General features: G+C 33.7%; 1 protein-coding gene across 1 annotated transcript; it reads left to right on the top strand.

Moving 5' to 3' along the window:
* Positions 1-2,097: 2,097 nt before the first annotated feature.
* Positions 2,098-10,906, top strand: LOC114268852 (phosphomannomutase). The gene is made up of 12 exons (XM_082867797.1): positions 2,098-2,478; positions 2,767-2,856; positions 3,166-3,210; positions 3,362-3,428; positions 4,342-4,418; positions 5,092-5,127; positions 8,409-8,464; positions 8,548-8,647; positions 8,751-8,846; positions 9,092-9,181; positions 9,771-9,822; positions 10,533-10,906. Exons 2-12 carry the CDS (start codon positions 2,785-2,787, stop codon positions 10,592-10,594), a joined length of 753 nt encoding a protein of 250 aa, XP_082723923.1. The 5' UTR covers positions 2,098-2,478; positions 2,767-2,784; the 3' UTR covers positions 10,595-10,906.
* The last annotated feature ends 208 nt before the right edge of the window (positions 10,907-11,114 follow it).

Genomic DNA, 11,114 nt, shown 5'->3' with positions numbered 1-11,114 from the left:
GAATCAATTTTTAATAAAATTTGCCATATGGTTCTAAAAATTCCAAATAACACATTGATGTAATCAATTTCGGTTTCAGATGCCGATAAGGCTTTCAATTTTCATATTAAAGTGGAATTCTAGATAGATATTTCTACAAGTAACAGATAGAAAGCCAAAATCATGCAAAATATAGAATAAACACATAATTTCTTTTAATCATCTCATTAGCATCATTAACTACGGATTAGCAGCTAATTACGGATCGGGGTTGTTACACGCACGTACGGAAAAGGGGGCCAGATTTTGGTTGCATTTTGATATAAAAGCTCATATGGAGGGAAATTTCTACACGTGCGGGGAGGGGCACCACACATGCGGCAATGCGTTACAGCTTTGATTTTTATGCACTTTTCTTCAAACCTTGATCCAAAATTCATTTCCTTTCACTTTTACACATTCCATTCTCTCTCTCTCTCTCTCTCTATATATATATATATATATATCTATCTTTTTCCCCTCCATCTCTCTAAGACCCTTATTAACACAAACTTCTCTATAAGTTCCTACAAAATATATGAAGATTTTGGTAAGGGTTCCTTATACCAAATCTAAGAGGGCAATAAGGGCTACATTCTCACCAATCAAATCACATTTCCTTCAATGTTGGATTTTTGTGCCTTCTTCTCATCTTGCTCCTAGAGCTTGAGGTAGGGCGTTTCTTTGAGTTATATATATGTTTTAGCAAATCTATGATTGTTTTGATGAGATATTTGTGTAGTTTGAGTTAGGCTTTGTTTTGGGAAATTTTATTTTGTTCAAAGAGGGCTTTTCTCAAATGTTTTCTTCAATCCTTAAGAAAATGAGTTACCACCCATTGTTTGTGTATTGAAATCATTGGATTGACTATGTTTTCGAACAAACATCTTGCATGAGATTTCCAAATGAGAAAAACTTACATTTTTAAGCATGGCATAACATTTGCACACATCTCATGAGATTGCTTAAAATGTATATACTTTGTTAAGATTTTCTTATTGGGCTTATTGCTCACCCCTAGTGGAACCGCTTGCAGGAAAAGAAATTGTGATCCCACCAAAGTGAAGGCATGGAAGACTTTTGGAGCATGAGGCTCATTTTCTTGTACTTTTTTTTTTTTTTTTTTTTGACATGCTAATGGCTATATTTGTAAGGGTTCGATAACCATTCTATGTAATCGGGTATAAGCCTTGGAACTTGTAACCCATGTGGCAATGTTTTGTGTTTAGTTTACTTAATCACTTCCAGCACATGGTATAGATTCACATGTTAGGGAGTGTTGAATGTATAATTGCATGTGGAGTATTTTGTAAATCTCATAGGTATATTATGAAATGCAAATATGGAGATTTAGTCATTATGTTGGGAAAGATGTTATTTTCTCTTATTCATATGCGAATGATGGAAACTAAAAGGAATTTAGAATACATTGATTGTTAATACGAGTTTATCAAATGTCAATTATTTGGGGCATTACATGACATGTGTTCTTCGACTTATCATCAAGATTGCATGGATATGGATGTGATGAGGAGATTAATGTTTCAGTACTTGACAATTTCTTCGCTAAATATGAATTTTAATTGAGTTGCTAATGTTGTTAATTCTCTAATTTTGTGTAAACAGGTGGTTCCTCAATGTGCTTGGCCTTGCCCTTATTGCATTTGCAAGTTTTGTGGGAATCCTTGTGGTGCAAATGACTATTTGGTCACTTTTATTATCTAAATATTTTTTTTAAAAAAATGTACAAAATCTTCAAATGATATAAAAGTAATGGGTTTTTTGAACTTTCTATTATTTTTATTCTTGAAAAATGAAAAACAAGAACATTGAAATTGGATTGGTATTGTTTTCAAAAATTGTTTTCTATTCTAAAAAAATTATTTGGCAACATCTTTTTCTTTCACTTTTTTGTCATTTGGTAATCTATAAATATTAATATAATTGTGTCAAACACGACACTCAACTAGTTAACAAAATATAACAACACATGTAAACCCGACAATCAACCAACTACGAAAATTTAACAACACATGCTTGCAAACTGAATAATAAAAGCAGATCCAATAACGCATGTTTGCAAATTAGATGAACAAGCATTTAAGAAAGTTCTAACAATATAATGCAATAAGCATTATATAGAAGGAACAAACAACTAAAAAAAGACTCTGTAACAGACAAGAAATCAATTTGGAAAACTGTTTATAAAAAATTTTAAATAAAAAAAATTAAATTATTTTTTAAATTTTAAAAAATTGTTTTTGTACAAAAATAAATGGGATATGGCTGCTCTGCCAGGCGCGTAGCATAGGAATATTCTCACACTTCCTTTTGGGTGAAAACTCCTCCATGTTCCTCCATTGTAGATCTGCTTCAATTTGTGCGTTCAAATTATAGTTTCAGAGACCCAACAGAGGAAGCCACACTAAAGATTCATTCTTTTCACCAATTTTTGCTGAGGTAAATTGCGTTTTCATTTGGTCATTCTCTGAATTTGAAATTGCAATCATTTATAAAAATCACGCAATCAAAAGTGTCGATTTTGAATTGTAATTTTTATTTTTCTTCTAGTTTTTCCTTCGAAACAAACGGTGGTTTTGAAACTGCAATCAATTATACTTGGTGTATTTCTGTTACATAGATGGTTAACTCGATTGAGTTCAGTACCTTGAAGACAGAATTTTTGGGGTTTTTTTTTTTTAATTTAAATGATTGAGTGAAGCTTTTAAAATTTGGGTTTTGATGCAGGAAATTTTGTAAGCTAAAATGGCAGCAAGGAAGCCTGGATTAATTGCTTTGTTTGATGTTGATGGGACTCTTAATACCGCTCCACGAAAGTTACCAATTTTCTTCTCTTGTTCTTCTTTGTTTCATTTGATCATGTAATTAATGTTGTTCTAGCTAGACAGCATTTGTTTGCCTTTTTGTAATGCAGTGAGTTAATTTATTGTAACCCATAAATTTAAATTAAAGATGATCAAGTTGCCAATTTAGTAAGACCCAATTGTAGATTATCATACATGTTCAGGGGGAAAAAAAAAAGGTTTCTCATCATATGGAACTTGGCTTGCGTATCTGATTGGTTTAGGCTGTCTTGGATCAATATAGAATTTATTTTTTATTCAAAATTCTCTATTTGAATGCCAGGCAGTTACTCCGGATATGTTGAATTTCATGAAGGAACTTCGAAAGGTACTTGATTGATTATTCTGATTAGGTCTGAATGCCAGTGGTGTTCATAAGGGATTTTTTGGGTCATTGCTTCCCTTTCAAGTGGTATAGTGATCCATATGGTGGTTGCTTTCTACAATGGTAACAGCTTTATGGCTTGGTCTTGCTACAGGTTGTTACAGTTGGTATTGTTGGAGGGTCGGACCTTGTTAAGATATCAGAGCAGCTTGGGAAGTCAGGTTTGCTATAATAGCCTCTAAGCTTGTGAAAGATAGCGACAAAAATGAAGCTAGAGAATTTCGAACTTTTTTTGGTGTCTTTGTTTGTGTTTTTGTGCTATTAGATTGTGATATTTGGTCTAGACCTCACATTTTTCAGCTTCATCATGTGCCAAGAAGATGTAACTTATCCTTCATTTTGAAGTTAATAGTTTTAGAAAGTTTTACGTTCTTCATTAGAGATTGCCTGTTGTAGATTGAATGGAAATGTCAATGGATTTCGTTAGGTTTTGGTACTTACTAGAAGTAGGAAGTCATAGCAAAGACTGTACTAGTGATTTGGCTCTGGGGATCTTGATTGCCTACTAAAGTGATTTGTTTTTCAATGATTGTCCTTTGTATCTAGGACTTATTGTCCAAATATTTGTTGCATAAGTTGATGAGTGTGCAAATTATTTGCTAATTGTTCTTTGATATGTATATCAGTTACTTTATTAAAGTGTCACCACAAAGCTGAAAAATTAGTTGATGTTTACAAGCCCATGTGGTGATACCAGTAGGAAACACCACTTGAGCAACTTTTTACTCCATGGAACTTTAGTGGAGTACGCTAGTGTGTTTATTCGCTAATCTTCTTTTTTTGGTATCTCGGAGACCACAGCCTAGGGGAAGGGGGAATGTTGCCTACGGCAAGACTAAAACCCTTGACCTCCTAGTGAGGTGCAAGGATTCTTACCAACTGGTGTTTATTGTCAAATATGTCTTTGAATGTCTTAGATTACGTAAAAGAACTTATTAGATCAATAAGCTTTGTATTTGATTTGGTAGTTTTCAATTAAAAGTATTTTGAAAGATAAACTGTGGTTGACTGCATAGCTTTTTACTCCGCTGTTTCTAAAATCTAATGCTTATTGTTTACATGCTTAATGTACAGTTATAAATGACTATGATTATGTATTTGCGGAAAATGGTCTTGTGGCCCATAAGGACGGGAAGCTCATTGGGACCCAGGTATTGTCTAAATCTATACCAGAATCTTTTACCTCAGGTCCAAGATTCAAATGCTACTTCATAAAAATTTGTTGAAAATGATTCACACTGTCCTTATTTATGAGCAACCAAGGTCTTGGATGTTTCAGAATTAATTGTAGGACTTGGATAGGAGGCTTGAAATTTGGCTTTCCAATTTGGCCTCTTAAATGCCTAGGAAGCTATAACCCTTGAACGATGCCTTGATACAACAAATTCTTTAGGGAGTACCAAAAGAGGAATAAAAAACTAAAATAATACATTTGAGAACTTTAGATTAAAGTACAGAAACTACAAATCTGGTAAAATAGTGTTTTAATGTCAGAAGATAAAGTCTAGATTGAAACAGAGAATGTTGTATTCTCAATTTGCATATTTTGAAAGATTTAATATACAACTAGAGGTTAGCCAATGCAGTGGTTTCAGATAAAGGGGAAATATAGCACCATAAAAAGTATTTGATAACATTCAAATATGTTTTCCTCATATTTTAACTTTTTTCAATATCTAATAAATTAAATCTGCCGATTCATCCCCTCGATAGTTTAAAATTTTTGATCACTGGACCATAGTCTGAATATTTTTTTACAGAAGCTTATAGCTGCTTCCGGGCATGTTTACTGATCATTTTTTACTTGATGGGTTTTCTCTGCAGAGCTTGAAAACATATCTTGGAGAAGAAAAACTCAAAGTAAGATTGTTCTCCTGGTCTTTGCAAATATTCTTGATATATATATATATATCTATACTATTATATATGTGAGCACATGACTTGGTGTCTAATAGTGTGATAGCTTCTCCTTCTGCCATGCAGCAAATTTTTCTATCCTAAAATAAAAAAATATTATTCAAAGGCATGAGCAAGATTTGAACCCAAGACCTTGGGTTTCATTAAAAACACTCTTACCATTTACACAACATACATATTATGGCATTAATTTCTTTATTATTTGTTTTTATGCTTATTTATCTGAATTGCACATGCACTGCATGTACCACCCACTAGTGTATATATATGTGCATAATTGGTCCTTAAATAGGATATGTAAACATATGGTCTTTAAATAGGAAATTTAATATATACATATATACATATATTGGGCAGAAGAAATTACTAAGCTAAGTACATGATTCTTAAAATTATCAATCTACATGAAACCAATGAGCCATGAAATTAGGAAACTGAGGATTATCTAATGACATCATTTTATTACACTATTAAGGGTAGACTTAGAAACAATAAAATCTGCCCCCATCTCTAGCCTTCAGTAAGATTAGTGATATTTGTCTCCAACTTGTTTATTGTATAGTTGAAAAATAGCGGGAGAGCAAGATTATTTCTTCAGGTTAATTTAGGTATGGAATGTTTTTTAGATTGCAGCCTTGCAGCCATTGGATGGTAGTGATGGGGATCAAGGAGGAGAAGAGGCCTTCACACATATTTCAGGCAACGGAGGCGTCAACCGTAAACTAATTTTGAATTATTAGGAATTTTAGTTTCAATAGGATTTTCTTTATATTTCGTTATATTTTCTATGTTTTGTTTACTTATTGGACAGCGACTAGGTGTATATATGCAAGGCATGGTTTATTTAAATAATACTTTTTTTAGGGTACAATTGTTAATTAAAAGTTTTTAGGCTTAGTCTTTTCTTGTCATGCCCTAGAAATGTATGACTCACTATCCATTTCCACACCCCAATTATACACAGTACTCAAACAACAAGCAAAAGCTTAATTAAATGCCAACACATTATATTCATAATATCCATGTTGAGATTACAAGATCATTTCACATGCATTGATCCATTCAATGATTCTAAAACCTAAATCTATACCATGTGAGTAATAAAGATTTATATCTAAACTATGATAGTTTCATGCCTTAGTGGCTACAAGTTTCCAAGATTGTACTTGGTTACAACAAAAGTGGGTCTTAAGCCCAATACACCAAAGCCCTAGGCTCACACAAAATAAAATACAGAACGAGTGTTCAACTCCAACTTCCTTCCAAGCTATCCTCTTAGCGGAGGCATACCATCAGTATAAATGTTTTTGCACATAGGGTGAGTCAAAGCCCAGTAGAGACAAGTTTAATGACATGTATGGTGTTTAACAAAGCCATACGGTGAATGCATATGAAATGCCGTTACAAAACATGCGTTTTTCCCATTTTGAAACAATGCTATGCGAAAGTTCAAATTACAATTCATATCTTTGCTTTAAAACTAAAAACAACACAGTAAATATACACACTGGTAATCTCTAGGTACATGTCTGCTAGTAGGCTATAAAAGCACTACCAAAGCTACTTTACCGGCAACTAACCGGAAGAAAAGCATCCTAACCACGCAGATTTCTAGATTTTCACCAAGGACACAAAGGCCAACTTAATTAACCACAACCACAACCCCAACCCCTAACTAGATTCACCACTATATTCACCATTTTTTTACAAAATAATACTTTTCAAATGCATAGGCATGAAACGGCTGAATAAATGAAATGCATGAGTGAATTGGTTTCAGTTAACCTAGCTCCCATGCAATTTCTACAACAAGTCAATACTATCCTCTATCGATGGCCAAAACAGTTATCTCTATTCAATATATTTCAAAAATGGATGATGTATATAAATCAAGAGCATAACTAGCAATTTCATCAACATTTTCATTGTAACATTGTCTTGCCTCACATTTCTCAAACCTCATTAATCTCTATATAATTCAAAAATCATGAGTTTACAATAAATCCAACTACATAATCCACTTTACAAACTTGAGCCCAACTTAAGGGTTTTGGAAAAATATTGGGGTTTCTCCTTTTGAAGACCTCTTCCCTCAAATTTCCAACATTACTTATAAACATCAACAACCCAATAAGATTTTAAGAAAACTTCCAAGAAAAACCCTTCTTTATATATTAATTATACATTAATCAAACCCAAAATATACCCAAGTGTTAAGCTATCCAAATAACACATAACAAGGCTAAACCAGATACAAATCATTAAAGAAAGCCCTACCTCAAAGCAAGAGGAAGAGAAGAACAACCCCCGAAAATCAACGGAGATGGAAACTCGAATTTTTCAAATTAAAACGAGCCCCTCTTCAAGCTGAACCTTTAATCCCAAAGCACAAAGATCGAAAAATCCACGGATCAAGGTAGATCGGAGAATTTATGCAAGGTTTTTAGAGAGAGGTGAGAGCAAAAGAGAAAAAGATATTTTGTAGAGAGAGAGAGAGAGAGAGAGAGAGAGAGAGAGATCAAAAAGTGAATAAAAAGTGACTGTCCTTGTAGCTTTATTCAAACAGACCTCTTAAGCGGTAAAACCTACGCTCGAGCGTCAGACACAACACATCGCTCAAGCAATTAAACCTAGGCTCGAGCAGAGAAACCAAACTCGCAAAAGTTTGTCCTTACAGAACAAAACGCTGGAGTGACGAAACCTACGCTCGAGCAAATAAAGCAAACTCTCAGAAGTTCAAACTACAAACCCAAAACTGAGAGAAAGAGAAGACCACTTAAGCGACCAAATCACCGCTCGAGCGAACCCAAGTTCAATCAATCAAAATCACCCTAGAATTTCCAACTTCAACTTGTTTCAAACATAACTGCAAATCCCAATTCTCAACTCAAAAGACAACATAGGACAAGAACAATTCAGAAGAACAAGAATAGGTGTCAACAAAGATTACTTAAAGTTCCAAAGGCATTAATAGTCCTAAAACAGAATAAAAATCCAAATTACATCCCCATATAAGTCTCACAAGTAACCAGGACATTACATTTCCTCTCTGTAGATCTTTCCCCACTCTTTGTTTATTTTTCCCTTCTCTCTCCTCTTTCACGCCAAGTAGGCTTGAACTCTACATGTACAAAAAATTTAGAATTACATAACTGTATACATATACTTGATAGGTAGAAGTACATTATTAGTATATTGATATGATATTTTGCCAATGTATGCAGGAATTTATAAATTTTACACTACATTATATTGCCGACTTGGATATTCCAATAAAAAGGTTAGTGGAGTGGATGTGTGAGTTGTAGTTTTCCGTTTATGTTAAAGCTTTTGGGACCCTTTCTTATTCAATTTCTTCTCTAGAGGAACATTTATAGAATTTCGAAGTGGAATGCTCAATGTATCACCTATTGGACGAAATTGCAGCCAGGAAGAACGTGATGAGTTTGAAAAATATGACAAGGTACAACATTTCGATTCTTGCTACGTTTGCAATTTGGGTGTTTATAATGAACACTTGTGATGTTGGAACTCCGGCAAAGTTACTCTATTGAAATTATGTTCAGGTTCAGAATATTCGCCCGAAGATGGTGTCTGTGCTCCATGAGAAATTTGCACACCTTAACCTCACCTTTTCCATAGGGGGACAAATAAGTTTTGATGTGAGTGAATGTTATTCATTATTTATGCTTTCATGACTCTTATGCTGTATTTGGATCAAAGATTTGAGTGAGGATTTGTGGAGGGAAAGGAAATAGGGGAAAAAAAAAAAAAGTTTATATTTCATTCCCTTCCCAAATCCCTCCCCAAATCCATAATCCAATCACAACTTTAAACTTGCTAAAGTAAATGGCAAGTCATTGCAGCCGAATTTGTATTTGGGCATAATGCTTGTATGTTGCAACAGGTATTCCCTCAAGGGTGGGACAAGACTTATTGCTTGAGATACCTCGATGATTTTAGTGAAATCCACTTCTTTGGGGACAAAACTTACAAGGTAGCCCATTTATCTTCTCCATTCATTTTGGTGGTTCTCTTCTCTCCCTTGCTTGATATTTTCCATGTGCCATGAGCTTGTTCGGAAGGTTTGATTCCCTGTGGTGATGTGTTGTATTAGATCATTTATTTTGCGGGGGGGGGGGGGGGGGGGGGGGGGGCAAAATTCACTTCAACACCCCATGGTTAATTCTACTTGTGGTTTACCCCTCTTGATATTTAGAAATAAGCATATAACCTTCCTATGATTTGGTGCACCATCAAAATTAATAGCTTATGTGAAAACATGTGCTTGGAATGCGACTGGTTCTGTTAAAACACATTTCATGCCCAAAAAGATGGCAAAAATGCCCTTAGTTTGCTCAATGTTAAGGCTACTTCAGAGGTATTTTGATCCTTTCACTGAAGTGTATAGACGGTGCACTTTAATCTTCGAACCATAGAGGGTTATATGCTTATTTTAAACATCTGAGCGTAAACAACACATGGAGTAAACCATATGGGGTAAAGTAAATTTTGCCCTTTTTTCATTTACTTTTTTTAGTACTCTTTTAGGACTAAATGAAGGGCTTGGGTGTTTGTTTGAGCAGGGAGGAAATGACTTTGAGATATATGACTCAGCGAGAACAGTGGGTCATACAGGTCAGCCTTATATTTCAGCTTCTTATTGCATTATTAAATACCATGGATTTTTCTATTTCCATGGCATCTAGAGAACCAAATGCATCATTAGTATAGTGTCATTGCAAGAAAGCTCCAATCAGACTTGGATGATTGCAAAACAGAGTGGATCCATTTTCGAAAATAAATATAATTGGTGATATTCTCACACAATGCTGTAAATGATTTTTTACATAAAACAGAGTACTTGTTTTAAATGCTATGGAAAACAAAATGGATAAAATGTTGCAACTTCAAAAGAAACAATTTCATTTGGATAACGCTGTAAAACAACATATATATACACATAATCCTCGTTTTAAATGATGCAATTGGGAGTTTCTAAACCCACCACACACCCGCCATGTTCATCTCTACACTATCCACAAATTTTTCTTCGTAACATACAAGATATACAATGCATATAGTGAGTGTAGAGAGAAAATAAGCTAGTGTATTTAGAAGCTCCGATGAATTCTTTTCATATTTATTCACTGAAACACGATTGTAATTGCAAAATTATCACTGCCACATTGATTCTGTATGAGTTTTTTGTATCGTTTTCCATTTTATTTCCATTGATCATTCAAGATGATCTTTAAAGTGAACATCAGTGCCAGCATTACACCTTATGTGCTATTTTACTTTCATAATCACATTAAACTGAACCCTTTGTTCTGTTCTGTTCTCAGTTACCAGCCCAGAGGATACAATGAAGCTGTGTACAACACTCTTTCTAACCAAGCAAGTTTAATGTCCCTGAAATTTATTTCAACTACGAGACGTTCTATTGTATTTACATTTGTAATTTTTAGATATAGAAAATAAAAAGGGTTGCAGAAACATCTGTTTGTTTCTGTAATTCCCTTCATAGGATTCATTTGTGCATTCAAGCGATGACCATTATTATCATATTGTCATTTTTATTTGAAGTTTCAATTTTTTTTAATGAGACCTCAAAGATTGATAAACAATGGCAATACATTACTTTTGAGATGTGTTAAGAATCTATTTATTTGTATTCGGCATATGAGAGCTCAATATCATCTGATATGTCTTCTATTCATACTGTTTTTTTCTGTTTTATCTCAATGATACCTAGTAAAAACAGTTTTCTGCTGCCAGTGAAACAAGATTAGGGAACTATTGTTTGGTTTCAATTTTTTGAATTCAATTTTCTGAAAATTGAGTTTTTGTTTTTTGTGATTTTTTAAATATTTTAAGTAAATTTTTTTACTTTTTAGATACACTTAATATAAATACAATTAAAAAGT

Source organism: Camellia sinensis, chromosome 5 (genome assembly GCF_055761805.1).
Source record: "Camellia sinensis isolate YWXY chromosome 5, ASM5576180v1, whole genome shotgun sequence".
In the NCBI taxonomy this organism is placed as follows: domain Eukaryota; kingdom Viridiplantae; phylum Streptophyta; class Magnoliopsida; order Ericales; family Theaceae; genus Camellia; species Camellia sinensis.
Note: the sequence above shows the minus strand (reverse complement) of the source record. Positions and strands in the feature narration are given on the sequence as shown.